Source organism: Ranitomeya variabilis, chromosome 4, assembly GCF_051348905.1.
Source record: "Ranitomeya variabilis isolate aRanVar5 chromosome 4, aRanVar5.hap1, whole genome shotgun sequence".
Taxonomy (NCBI): Eukaryota; Metazoa; Chordata; class Amphibia; order Anura; family Dendrobatidae; genus Ranitomeya; species Ranitomeya variabilis.
In genome coordinates, this window is record NC_135235.1 from 624680311 (window position 1) to 624695155 (window position 14845).

The 14845-nt window shown below is 43.2% G+C and overlaps 1 protein-coding gene across 1 annotated transcript in view; it reads right to left on the reverse strand.

The window, feature by feature from the left end:
- Nucleotides 1-14845, reverse strand: part of STX8 (syntaxin 8) — a 265517-nt gene that overhangs the window by 243893 nt on the left and 6779 nt on the right. Inside the window, exons 3-4 of the mRNA XM_077253556.1 lie at nucleotides 2573-2667; nucleotides 2105-2215 (exon numbers count right to left, since the gene is read on the reverse strand). Coding sequence (XP_077109671.1) covers nucleotides 2105-2215; nucleotides 2573-2667 — 206 coding nt within the window. The remainder of the gene's footprint in view (nucleotides 1-2104; nucleotides 2216-2572; nucleotides 2668-14845) is intronic.

The following is a 14845-nucleotide window of genomic DNA, read 5'->3' on the forward strand; positions in this document are numbered from 1 at the left end:
CATGCAAGAAGACCGAGGACACCGGGAGGGACACCGGGACTAGGTAAGTATGGGGGGGTGCGATCGGACAGCGGGGGGGGGGGGGGGGGGCGCGGAGGGGAGGACGGGGGAGGGGCGGAGGGGAGAGGAAGGCGCTTAGGACATGACGGAGGGGTAGGGAACACTGACGGCGGCTTCAGATCGCCGCCGTCAGTCGTGGGGGGGCCAGATCGGGGTCTCCAGCCATGGCCGATGCTATTGCAGCATCGGCCATGGCTGGATTGTAATATTTCACCAATTTTCATAGGTGAAATATTACAGATTGCTCTGATTGGCTGTTTCACTTTCAACACCCAATCAGAGCGATCGTAGCCACAGGGGGGGGCGAAGCCACCCCCCCTGGGCTGAAGTACCACTCCCCCTGTTCCTGTAGGTCGGGTGAAATTGGAGTTAACCCTTTCACCCGGCCTGCAGGGACACGATCATTCTGTGACACAGCATATGCGTCACAGGTCGGATTGGCACCGACTTTCATGACGCATACGCTGTGTCACAGGTCGGGAAGGGGTTAATTTTGCTCTTTTTGTTATTTTTTCTACTCTTCTTCAAAGTGCAATCATTTTTTATTTTGTAGGTTGACATTGCCATAGGAGGGCTCATTTATTGCGGGATGACTTGTAGTTGTTAATCACACCATTTATTTTTAAATATAATGGGCTGAAAATTTGAAAAAAAATTTCAAGAGTAATGAAAAAACCCCACTGCATATCAGCCTTGTTTTATGCTTAGTTTTTACCATTTTCAATGCGTGGTAAAAATTACCAGGAGGCACAATTCTTCAGGTCAATACGATTATGGCGATACCAAACATATTGTTTGTTTTTAGATATTTTAGTGGTCAAAAGAAAAAAAATTTGAAATTTGTGTGTTCTCCATTTTCTTACATCTGTAACTTTTTTCCATTGATGAAGCAATGCGAGGGCTTGTTAATTTATATTTACTTATTATTATTTTACTTTCTATTTACTTATTTATGATTTACTTTTTAGTTATTATTTTAGTCCGCGTAGGGATTGGTAATCATTTAATCGTTTGCATTATATATTGCTGTACCTTAGTGTTGCAGTATATAGTAACTAAATTGGAAAGATTTTGTGCAGATTTTGTCACTAACAATTTTTCTGCCACTTTGCAAGGCTGAAATCTGCACCCAACAACTAATGTAACAGCCGCAGATGTGGCTGCACACTGTCTGTGGAATACAAGGACAGGAGAGTTTGCAATATTCAAGGTTAGACAGTCGCTGACTAACGGTGACACGGTATGTAATCCCATCCTGTGTTATACTGCCTGTGAGATGAGACATGGCGATCGCCAACAACTGCTATTGCGCAGGTGCAGCGGGCACCATTTTCAATAGAATTTTTTGGGGGAATATCAGGATAACCTTAAACATTAATTTTATACACAGTAAACATGCGATTATGCCATGGCTGGCACCTGCCTGCAAAAGGGTTCTTTTTTAATTCCCAACACGTATATATAATATTCATTGTGTAAACTAGGGGGCAGGTCAGTGAGGGATCAGTGACCTGTCAGCAGCCATACTGATGAATACCTAATCAGAGCACCACATGAAGACCCCCACAGGCCGCACCGGAAAACGAACATATCATTAACTAAGAACTGAAAATAAAGATTACACAACAACCACAAGACAGATTTCATCAACCAAAGGTATCATTGTAATCAGTATAACATCGCTGACCTGACACTGTGTGTAGGTTACTGTGCACAGTCCTGCTGACAGGATCCCTTTAAAACCTTTTTTGGATGAGCATAAAATCGCCGACAATCACCTAGTTAACGAGCAAAACACCTGATCACTGGATGATTGTACTTTTGTGCATGCAGAAAACTGATGGCTGTCGGCAGCACATCCCATCTTCCCATGCACACAGCTGATGTGCTGCTGAGACAAGGTATGGGGAAACAGAACCATGATATTAGCAGCCGTCCCATCCCCATCAGAGTTTGTCGATTTGCCTAAACGGGAAAGTAAATGAGCCCCACACTACTTGTATTATGAGTAAAAACTGCTTTGTCCCCGGACACAATCTCTCACCGTATGACGTCGGGTTCGGGGCCTTCGCACTTGAAAGACATCTGCAGCTGTCGCTCTTTGGTGAGGAGCTCGTCCACAAGGGTCTGTCTCCGGTCTCCCTCCAGCTGTGTGCTATACCAGTTCTAGGTTAAGGCCATAAATTTGTAGTAATCTGGATCATAATGGGGTATAACTGGCTGTGGCGGGGAAAGGAGAGAACTCACAGCAATTGACGCCTTAGATGCCACAGTCAAAGGCAACTGCAGCATCCAAACGGTTACAGCCAATAGTTACTCAATTTTCACCTCCAAAAATGTTTTTAAGAAAATGAACATGTTTGGCGCTTACCAAAATCATAACTAATAAAATATCATATTTTAGTATTTAAGGAAAAGAATTCTTCATTGGCTAGAATTGAAAAGGAAAGTATTGTGCCACCGCCCAATGCAGCTCCTTCCCACCACAGACGACCGATAACGTGAAGGATACATCTGACGTGAGGAGACTGATCTCAGGAGCAAGTCCCGGAGGAGTCCGATGTCCTCATTCAGTCGCTTCATAAGAGACCGAACCGTCACATTAATCTGTGGAGAGAAGACGGGTTATTATCATGTGATGTAAGGACAGGCAGTACCGTGTGTGATACTGTCTGCTGAGCTGTGTATCTCACCCTATCATGTGTGATACTGTCTGCTGAGCTGTGTATCTAACCATATCATGTGTGATACTGTCTGCTGAGTTGTGTATCTAACCTGCGATGATTAGAGAGGTCAGAGGGGAGGCCATCATTGGGTTTTCTTTTGGTGCCCGACTGGGTCTTGTAATCCCTCAGCTACAGAATTATAGAACCTGGAAGGGACCTCCTGGGTCATCTGGTCCAACCCCCTGCTCAAAGCAGGATTGAGAATCATCCCAGACAGATGTCTGTCCACCTCTGTTTGAAGACTTCCATTGAAGGAGAACTCGCCACCTCTCATGGCAGCCTGTTCCACTCATTGATCACCCTCACTGTCAAATAGTTTTTTCTAATATCTAATCTGTGTCTCCTCCAATTCAGTTTCATCCCATTGTTCGAATCTTTCCTTGTGCAAATGAGAATAAAGATGATCCTTCTACAATATGACAGCCCTTGAGATATTTGTAGACAGCTATTAAGTCTCCTCTCAGTTTTTTTTTTTGCAAGCTAAACATTCCCAAATCCTGTAACCGTTCCTCATAGGACGTGATTTGCAGACCAGTCACCATTCTGGTCGCTCTTCTCTGATCTTGCTCGAGTTTGTTGATGTCTCTTTTAAAATGTGGTGCCCAGAACTGGACACAGTATTCCAGATGAGGCCTGACCAAAGAGGAGTAGAGGTGGATAATGACTTCACATGACCTAGACTGTATGCTTCTGTTGATACATCCCAGAATTGCATTTGCCTTTTTTGCTGCTGCATCACAGGGCCCCGCTCCGTACCCCGGATGTTAACCCCGTGTGGTGTAAACAACAAAAAAGTAGAAATATTCAGCGGAAAAACAAAATTGTAATAAAACTCTAGAGTTTCCACAGATGATGCCTAAAAGATGATCGCCGTTGTTGTCACTACAAACACTCAGGACGACTGTGTACAGTACAAGCAGATACGTTCCGCTTATAAACACGTCCTCATGACCACTTCCTGTCATAATGTATGGGTATTATGATTGCCATTGACAGTACATATAGTATGAGTTCACAGTCTGGACACAGCTTGGTGCAATGGCTTCCTTGGTCTTATTAGGATATGCATATTGTAGGTTCAGACTGAAGGCAGCAAAACCACAAATGAAAAAAAGGAGCAAAACACGTGAGAAACTAATCAGAAAATTAGTTAAACCTTAAATTCCTCAAAGTCCCCCCCATTTATTCCGATGTCCCCCTTGTCATTATTCCAGCAGCTTCATCAGCTCAACACCAGAAATGGCCTCCACCAGTTTTGAAGACATCCCCAGAGGTGCTGAGCACTTGTTGCTGCTTTTCCTTCACTCTGTGTCCAACTCATCCCAAACCATATCCATTAGGTTGAGGTTGGTGATTGTGGAGGCCATGACATCATTCCTTCTTGAAAAAGGTCTTCTGACCGAAACGTCGCCACAGGAGGCAGAATAAAATGTAAGATTGATTTTTCACCACTATCTGAGGCGCTGTCTTTTGCTCTATTTGATATGGAATACGCTCTGGGATGGACTCCCTGGTTTTGACGTGCGCCTTTTTGTCTTAATAGACATGGACATACTATAGGGTGCGGTTTAACTGTTTTTGTTTGGATATTATCATTCTTTCTTGGTCACATAGACCTCACATAGCCTGGAGGTGTTTTGGGATATTGTCCTGCTGTAACACAAATGATGATCTCACTAAATGCAGACCAGATGGGATGTCATCACTGCAGAACACTGTGGTGGCCATGCTGGGTAATGTGATGGGACCAGTAGAGTGCCCCCATCATCTCACATCTCCTCCATGGTTTATGGTGGGCACCACACATTTAGGAACCATCCTCTCACCTTCTCGATGTCTCACACAGACATGGCGGCTGGTACCAAACATCTCACATTTTGACTCCTCAGAACAAGATATAGATTTCCACTGATCTGATGTCCAGTCCTTGTGTTATTTGGACAAAATAAATATCTTCTTCATGTTTGTGGTCCTCAATAATTACGTCATTGCAGCAATTTGACCATAAAGGCCACTTCTTGCAGTGTCTGATGGACAGTTGATGTAGAGATGTGTCTACTCCTTGATATCTGCACAAATTTATGAAGGCTGTTATCTGAGGTGCAGACAACTAGTGTTTTCTGAGACTGGTAACTGATGAACTTATCCTCTGCAGAAGAGGTCATAAATTGTTTTCCTTTCCTGGGTTGGAGTTCACGAGAACCACTTTCAATAAAGCGACTGATGTATTTTTATTACTGCACTTGAAGATACCTTCAATGTTCTAGCAATATTCCGGATTGACTGACTAATTTCTAAAGTAACGATGGACTGTCATTTCTCTTAGTTGAGTGGTTCTTTCCATATTCTGTTGTCTAACAGTTGTGTTATAGGGCTCAGCACTGTATGGAGCTGTGTACCAGCACTGCCTCTGCAAAACACACCTGATTGTATCAAACACTTTCTGAAGGCCAGTGATTCCATGTATGAACGCTTGAGGAAGAGATCTATTCATTGGAGGCCATTCCAGGTAATACCTGATGAAGCTGCAGTGAAACAATGCCATGGAGGTGTAAAGCTGTTATCAGAGTAAAAGGGGGGACTGAGGAATCTGAGGTGTAACACATATTCTGGTTTGTTTCAGATGTATTTCCATATATGTCCCTTTGTAGTTTGCTGCCTTCAGTCTGCATTTACAATGTGCACATTCCACAAAGAACGAGGAAAACCACTTGTACCATATCTATCTCCCTATCTAGTGTCCATATAAGTCTGGTCTGCTGGGACCTGTTGTCCCACTGATCAGTGATCTAGATGCTCCTGACACTGTGTGTTTGTACATCTTCCTCTCTCTCTGCTTGTCCCCTAAAAAATAACGTTCCCTAATAAGCACCTTTTTAATTTCTTACCTCGCTCTAGAACTCCGCTTGCTATCAGCAAATGTAAACATGATGGTTGCTTATAGCAAATGTGGTGCCAATATTCAAAAAGGGGACAAAAACTGAACTCGGTAATTATAGGCCAATAAGCTTAACCTCTACTGTGGGTAAAATCCTGGAGGGCATTCTAAGGGATGCTATACTGGAGTATCTGAAGAGGAATAACCTCATGACCCAGTATCAGCACGGGTTTACTAGGGACCGTTCATGTCAGACTAATTTGATCAGCTTCTATGAAGAGGTAAGTTCCGGACTGGACCAAGGGAACCCAGTGGACGTAGTGTATATGGACTTTTCCAAAGCTTTTGATACGGTGCCACACAAAAGGTCGATACATAAAATGAGAATAATGGGGATAGGGGAAAATATGTGTAAGTGGGTTAAGAGCTGGCTCAGGGATAGGAAACAAAGGGTGGTTATTAATGGAGCACACTCAGACTGGGTCGCGGTTAGCAGTGGGGTACCACAGGGGTCAGTATTGGGCCCTCTTCTTTTTAACATATTTATTAATGACCTTGTAGGGGGCATACAGAGTAGAATTTCAATATTTGCAGATGACACTAAACTCTGCAGGGTAATCAATACAGAGGAGGACAATTTTATATTACAGGATGATTTATGTAAACTAGAAGCTTGGGCTGATAAATGGCAAATGAGCTTTAATGGGGATAAATGTAAGGTCATGTACTTGGGTAGAAGTAATAAGGTGAATAACTATGTGCTTTATTCTAAAACTCTGGGCAAAACCGTCAATGAAAAAGACCTGGGTGTATGGGTGGATGACAAACTCATATTCAGTGGCCAGTGTCAGGCCGCTGCTACAAAGGCAAATAAAATAATGGGATGCATTAAAAGAGGCATAGATGCTCATGAGGATAACATAATTTTAGTTCTATACAAGTCACTAATTCGACCACACTTAGAATACTGTGCACAGTTCTGGTCTCCGGTGTATAAGAAAGACATAGCTGAACTGGAGCAGGTGCAGAGAAGAGCGACCAAGGTTATTAGAGGACTGGGGGGTCTGCAATACCAAGATAGGTTATTACACTTGGAGCTATTTAGTTTGGAAAAACGAAGGGGTGATCTTATTTTAATGTATAAATATATGAGGGGACAGTACAAAGACCTTTCTGATGATCTTTTTAATCATAGACCTGAGACAGGGACAAGGGGGCATCCTCTACGTCTGGAGGAAAGAAGGTTTAAGCATAATAACAGACGCGGATTCTTTACTGTAAGAGCAGTGAGACTATGGAACTCTCTGCCGTATGATGTTGTAATGAGTGATTCATTACTTAAAATTTAAGAGGGGACTGGATACCTTTCTGGAAAAGTATAATGTTACAGGGTATATACACTAGATTCCTTGATAGGGCGTTGATCCAGGGAACTAGTCTGACTGCCGTATGTGGAGTCGGGAAGGAATTTTTTTCCCCAATGTGGAGCTTACTCTTTCCCACATGGGTTTTTTTTGCCTTCCTCTGGATCAACATGTTAGGGCATGTTAGGTTAGGCTATGGGCTGAACTAGATGGACTTTATTTAAAGTCTTCCTTCAACCTTAATAACTATGTAACTATGTAACTTCATTTCGGAGGTCATTAACCTTTCCTGATATTTATATAAAACAAGCAATCCCTTTAATAGGAAGGTGGGGGGAGGGGGAGACAGATTATGAGGCCATGTTTTCAGTACAGGGGAAATTACAGATTTGTGTTTCTCCGCATCACATCATATCTGGGGGACGATAATTATGTGTACAGGCAAGATAGCGTACAACAGAGGTCATTCATTAACCGCTTTACTGCCATGTGCGCGGGTTTAACCCCTTCTTGGCATCTGGCCTCTGTGTATATTTAATCTATATACCGCCATACTAATGTGCAGCAGTATATAGTAGAGACGATCACAATAGCACAGGCTCAAGTCTCCCAAGGAGGACTAATAAAATAAAGCAAAAATTAAGATAAAAAAATATTTTTAAAGAAATAGAAAAAAGTTTCAATCAGCACACAAAAAAAAGTGAACATGGCAACCGCCACTAGAGGGAGCTTATTCATTCACTGCAGGCTGTACTCAGAATGATGACGAGAGCTTCCTCTAGTGGTGGCTGAAGGTAGCAGAGAATGCTTAATTTATTTATGCAGAGGGTTTGGAACTTTGTAACAGAAAAAAAAACCTCTAACCAGTATACAAAAATATTAAGATTTTAATTGAGTGTTTGATTCAGAACGACAACATAGCAATTACGAGGAACGAGTCGCCAACCACTATAATTACAGCTATTAATCGGATTTCACCTGTTGTCACCACATTAGAACTGTTTAATATGACGCATTAAGCAAAACCAGTAAACAAACAGAACCTGAAATAAACTGAGCTACAAAGAAATTGCATACATAGCAATTCCCAAATATACAGTACAAACCAAAAGTTTAGACACACCTTCTCATTTAAAGATTTTTCTGTATTTTCATGACTATGAAAATTGTACATTCACACTAAAGGCATCAAAACTATGAATTAACACATGTGGAATTATATACTTAACAAAAAAGTGTGAAACAACTGAAATTATGTCTTATATTCTAGGTTCTTCAAAGTAGCCACCTTTTGCTTTGATGACTGCTTTGCACACTCTTGGCATTCTCTTGATGAGCTTCAAGAGGTAGTCACCGGGAATGGTCTTCCAACAATCTTGAAGGAGTTCCCAGAGATGCTTAGCATTTGTTGGCCCTTTTGCCTTCACTCTGCGGTCCAGCTCACCCCAAACCATCTCGATTGGGTTCAGGTCTGGTGGCTGAGGAGACCAGGTCATCTGGCGTAGCACCCTATCACTCTCCTTCTTGGTCAAATAGCCCTTACACAGCCTGGAGGTGTGTTTGGGGTCATTGTCCTGTTGAAAAATAAATGATGGTCCAACTAAACGCAAACCGGATGGAAAAGCATGCCGCTGCAAGATGCTGTGGTAGCCATGTTGGTTCAGTATGCCTTCAATTTTGAATAAATCCCCAACAGTGTCACCAGCAAAGCACCCCCACACCTCCTCCTCCATGCTTCACGGTGGGAACCAGGCATGTAGAGTCCATCTGTTCACCTTTTCTGCGTCGCCCAAAGACACAGTGGTTGGAACCAAAGATCTCAAATTTGGACTCATCAGACCAAAGCACAGATTTCCACTGGTCTAATGTCCATTCCTTGTGTTCTTTAGCCCAAACAAGTGTCACGGGGTCCTTCTCCGGTATCACACAATCAACAGAGCTAGAGTATAGTAAACAATTCCAAAACCTATATTTAGGCAAAAATACGAAAGGTCCATATATAATCCACCACACAAAGGATAAAATAGTCCAGAACACGAATGCAGTTCAGTAACAGGATAAAAGTCCAACAATCCAGCAGACAGAGGATAGCATAGTCCATATACTCTTCTTTCTCTCTGAGATGCTCTGAACATATCATCATTCCACACAGGACTCATCTGTGTCTCCCTCCTCATTCACAGGTCAGGAGGGGGAAGGTCTCAGGGGCTCATTGTTTCAACAAGCTAGGTCAACATGTCATTAGTATATTAGCAAACAATACAGTGCTGTGGGGGCTGATATCAGATGGCAACAACAGCCATTCATCAATTAGCAAAAAACTCCTTCTACAAGAGAACACCATGAAAATAAAATAGAAATTTACACAAAATGATACCCACAAAGCATATCACACCATCACAACCTCTCCCCTCTCATAATAAGTGAGAACGCTATGAGATCTACACAGACCTCTGGCCTGCTCACTTTAATCCACATTGCTCAATAGTTTATGGATCCTTGTACAGTGGCAGGGGTTGCAATAATCATGAGCACTTGTCCATAAATTCCCAGGTCCTGGCTTCATGGTCATACCAGGTTTTTTGACTGGACTGAGCCGTTCGCTGATGTTCATTAGCCAAGGTAGCTAGCTGGGCGAGACAGTCTCTGAACTCTAGAATGTAGGGAATGATGGGCGTTCCGGTATCTACGATATCTCCCTCCAATTGTCCTTTCAGAAGAGTGAGGCCCATGGACCTTCTGCTCCCACAAAATGACTTTGTAACTCCCCAATATCATTTCCAAGGAGGATATCTGCACGAAGTCCTCCCATAACTCCAATCCAACACAGTTTTTCTCCAAAACCATAATCCAAACGTACCAAAGCTCGCTGTATATATTTGCGGAAACCCCCCACCAGGACAATGGGAATTCCCGGGCCCTGGTGAATTGCCTCGGGTCGAACCACACGGGGGTCAGCGATAGTCAGGAATGCCCCCGTGTCTCTAAATCCCGACACTTTGTATCCATCAATTAAGACATCCTGCAGGTGGCAATGCCGTTGCTCTGTATTTCTGATGGACAAAGGCCAGAGTCCGTACATTCCAGGAGGGGTAGCTATGGTGCCGTGGTCGGTGGTCCACTCTGGTGGGGGTGGTCGTAGCTCTTCCTCTGGTGGGATGGAGTGCACAAGATGTACTGGACGAGGTGGGGCTGCGTGGGGCTCCCTTCGAATCCTTGAGGGACAGCCAGACTGCAAATGTCCAGGTTGCCCACACCGGTAACATCTCCTCTCTGCGACACCCCCAGGTCGTGGTCCGAGCTGTTGGGGCCCAGGATTGTGAGCTGTGATTGTCATCGGCCTGCGGCTGGGTGGAGGGGCAGATATAATCGGAGGGGGACGGGGTGCGGGAGAAGGTCCAGAAGCCTCCTCCATTGCGGTCGAATAGTATGGGCTTCATTTGCCAAGGCTGCAGCTCTATCCACGGTACACTGCGTGCGTTCCCGGACCCATTCCCTTACCTCTGCAGGGCACTTGACAAGAAATTGTTCTACAAGGAACACCCATATAACATCTTCCACAGTAAAGGCGTTTTCTGCTTCCAGCCATCTCCGACATGCCTGGAACATCTTATGTGCATACATCCTAAACAATCCCCCTGTAGTGCACGGGAGGTCTCGGAACTTGGCTCTATATGAGTCTGCGGTGATAGCATGGTAATCCAGGATAGTCTGCTTTACAATGTTATAATCCCGATTCCGCTGTGAGTCAGTGGTTCAGAAAGCCTCCGCCAGGCTACCGCTCAGGAGTCCCACTAACAAACGCATCCAGGCAGAGTGGGGCACCTCCATCACAGCACACTGCTGCTCAAAGTCCTTGAAGAACCCCTCCACATCCCGGAAGCCTCATCAAATGGCTTAAACTCTGTCCGAGTGATCCGTACAGGCTCCCGGATCATTGGGTTTACACTCCACATCGCATTACTCCCTCTTTCCAGCTGCATTGCTTCTTGTTTCCACTGTGCCCGCCGGGCAGCCGCCTCCTTATACCCCTGAGAGACACCTGGGCCCAGAACCGCCATCTCTTCTTCGTACCACACCACCCACTGACTTTTTGGGGTGGGGGTCCTCGTCTCCTGGGTTTGTCCTTCAGACATATGGGAGTAGGTGGTCCGGCTACCACCCACCAGTAGATCAATTAAGGCCTCTTTTGTCAGTCCCTGGTAGTTCAGGGCCAGGTCTCTGGCTCTCTCCTGTAAACTGGATACAGTCCAATTTCTGTACTCACTCTGCAGGTGGTTCTCCATTTGGTTACGCTCTGTTGATCCCACTGCTTGCCACCAGTTGTCACGGGGTCCTTCTCCGGTATCACACAATCAACAGAGCTAAAGTATAGTAAACAATTCCAAAACCTTTATTTAGGCAAAAATACGAAAGGTCCATATACGATCCACTAAACAAAGGATAAAATAGTCCAGAACACGAATGCAGTTCAGTAACAGGATAAAAGTCCAACAATGCAGCAGACAGAGGATAGCATAGTCCATATACTCTTCTTTCTCTCTGAGATGCTCTGAACACATCATCATTCCACACAGGACTCATCTGTGTGTCACCTCCCTGATATTTTAAGTCTCCCTCCTCATTCACAGGTCAGGAGGGGGAAGGTCTCAGGGGCTCATTGCTTCAACAAGCTAGGTCAACATGTCATTAGCATATTAGCAAACAATACAGTGCTGTGGGGGCTGATATCAGATGGCAGCAACAGCCATTCATCAATTAGCAAATAACTCCTTCTACAAGAGAACACCATGAAAATAAGTAAAATAGAAATATACACAAAATGATACCCACATAGCATATCACACCATAACACAAGTCTCTTCTGCTTGTTGCCTGTCCTTAGCAATGGTTTCCTAGCAGCTATTTTACCATGAAGGCCTGCTGCACAAAGTCTCCTCTTAGCAGTTGTTGTAGAGAGGTGTCTGCTGCTAGAACTCTATGTGGCATTGACCTGGACTCTAATCTGAGCTGCTGTTAACCTGCGATTTTTGAGGTTGGTGACGCAGATAAAGTTATCCTCAGAAGCAGAGGTGACTCTTGGTCTTCTGATCCTGGGGCGGTCCTCATGTGACCCAGTTTCTTTGTAGCCCTTGATGGTTTTTGCCACTGCACTTGGGGACACTTTCAAAGTTTTCCCAATTTTTCGGACTGACTGACCTTCAAGTAATGATGGCCACTCGTTGTTCTTTACTTAGCTGCTTTTTTCTTGCCATAATACAAATTCTAATAATCTATTCAGTACGACTATCAGCTGTGTATCCACCAGACAACTGCACAACACAACTGATGGTCCCAATCCCATTTATAAGTCAAGAAATCCCACTTATTAAACCTGACAGGGCACACCTGTGAAGTGAAAACTATTCCCGGTGACTACCTCTTGAAGCTCATCAAGGGAATGCCAAGAGTGTGCAAAGCAGTCATCAAAGCAAAAGGTGGCTACTTTGAAGAACCTAGAATATAAGACATACCGTATTTTCCGGCGTATAAGACGACTTTTTAACCCCTAAAAATTGTCCCAAAAGTCGGGGGTCGTCTTATACGCCGGGTACGGCGTGTGCAGGGAGCGATCCTGGAAACTCTCCTTCAGGCCCTGGGATCCATATTCATGTAAAAAATAAAGAATAAAAATAAAAAATATGGATATACTCACCCCTCCGAGAAGCCTGGCTGTCACCGCTGCAAGCGTCTGCCTCTGTTCCTAAGAATTGCAGAGCGTGAAGGACCTTCGATGACGTCGCGGTCAGGTGACCGGTCACATGAGTGGTCACGGACCAATCACAAGACCGTGACGTCATCGTAGGTCCTTCACGCTCTGCAATTCTTAGGAACGGAGGCAGACGTTTGCAGAGGTGACAGCCAGGCTTCTCGGAGGGGTGAGTATATCCATATTTTTTATTTTTATTCTTTGTTTTTTACATGAATATGGATCCCAGGGCTTGAAGGAGAGTCTCCTCTCCTTCAGACCCTGGGAACCACACGCCGTATAAGATGACTGGGCGTATAAGATGACCCCCATCTTATACAGCGGGCATATCCCAAATTCCATATTTTATATGGAAAAGTTGGGGGTCGTCTTATACGCCCAGTCGTCTTATACACCAGAAAATACGGTAATTTCAGTTGTTTCACACTTTTTTGTTAAGTATATAATTCCACATGTGTTAATTCATAGTTTTGATGCCTTCAGTGTGAATGTACAATTTTCAAGCCATGAAAATACAGAAAAATCTTTAAATGATAAGGTGTGTCCAAACTTTTGGTCTGTACTGTATATAGAAGCTCCACAATACTGCCTGCGGTAAATGCTGCCTCCATTGTCCCAGCCAGTAATTGAGTGTAGCCGTGCAAGCTTCTAGGTGCTGCTGCGAGATCCATACGTCACTCAGTGAAGCTGTTTCAGAAAACCCCACGGCTGTATAAACAGCAAAGCTGACTTCCAAAGGCAGATTCTCCCAGCAGAATATTCGCCAAAATCAGTGCGAAAAAAGCTTTGAATAAATAAACCCTTGAGGGGTTCTCACAATGGTAATATTTTTTACTAAGCTCAGTGTCTACATAATTATTGTTAATATATAGCACAAGACAAATATAAAAGTTATTTATTTTGTGTATGTTTATTTTTTATCTTAATCAGCTCCTCCAGTTTCAAAGAGCTTAATGGGTGGTTGTTTAATCTGCTAAAACTACATTTACCAACCCCACCCTGCTTCTCCTTAGTGCTGCAGGCGCCATGCTCTGCACTTCATTGTAAAGATACTATGGATAGATTTCAATTTACAGAAATGAAGGAGAACATAAAGAAGGAGAACAAAAGGAGAGAAATGAGAATAAAAGGAGAGCAAGAAGGAGAATAAAAGAAGGCGTGAAAGAAGGAGATAAAAATACAAATAGAAAGAAAAAATGAAACAAAAACAAACAAAAGGAAAAAAAAGAAAAGAAAGAAAAAAAGAAGGAAAGAAAAACAGCGAAAGAAAAAAACATGAAAGTAAAAAAGAATAAAAGTAGTAAAAAAAAATCAAAGAGAAATTAAAGAAAGTATAGAAAAAGAAAAAAGGAAAGAAAAAAAATAAATGAAAGAAGTGACGAGATAATGAGAAAAAAGAATTAGGAGGCAGAGGGAATGAACAAAACAAAAATAAACAGAAAAGAGGTACAGAGAGGAGAGAGAAAGGGGAAGAAGGGAGACAGTCGTGTAGAAAATAGTTATTCTGCTCAATTATTGCTATTAGTTCAGATATGATGTCATAAAAATTTTAACAAATGATTTTCTTTAAAAAAAAAAAAAACCCACAAAAAACTATATCCACATGAAATATTCAAAGTGATGTCACTGTATAAACATTAGATAAATTACAATGTGCCCTTGTATATTCCAGTCTCCTCTAGTGAACACGATCATTCTCTCTCATACATAGCAAAGCAGTTATCAAAGTAATGAGGATGTGCAAGACTGTTTTATTAGACAGGTTCATCATTTTCTTAATGGATACGAGAGGGCCATTAGGTGCATCTGCAGCTGGTATCAGTGGGATCTTTAGAGCTGAGTATTACATAGCAGAGCGATGCTACAACCCAGCTGTCTGAGTAAGTAGGATGCAGTAAGAGTGTGTTATTAGACAGGCTCATTAGGTGCATCTGTTTTCATTATGAATTAGACAGGCTCATTAGGTGCATCAGTTTTCTTTATGAATTAGACAGGCTCATTAGGTGCATCTGTTTTCTTTAAGAATTAGACAGGCTCATTAGGTGCATCTGTTTTCTTTATGAATTAG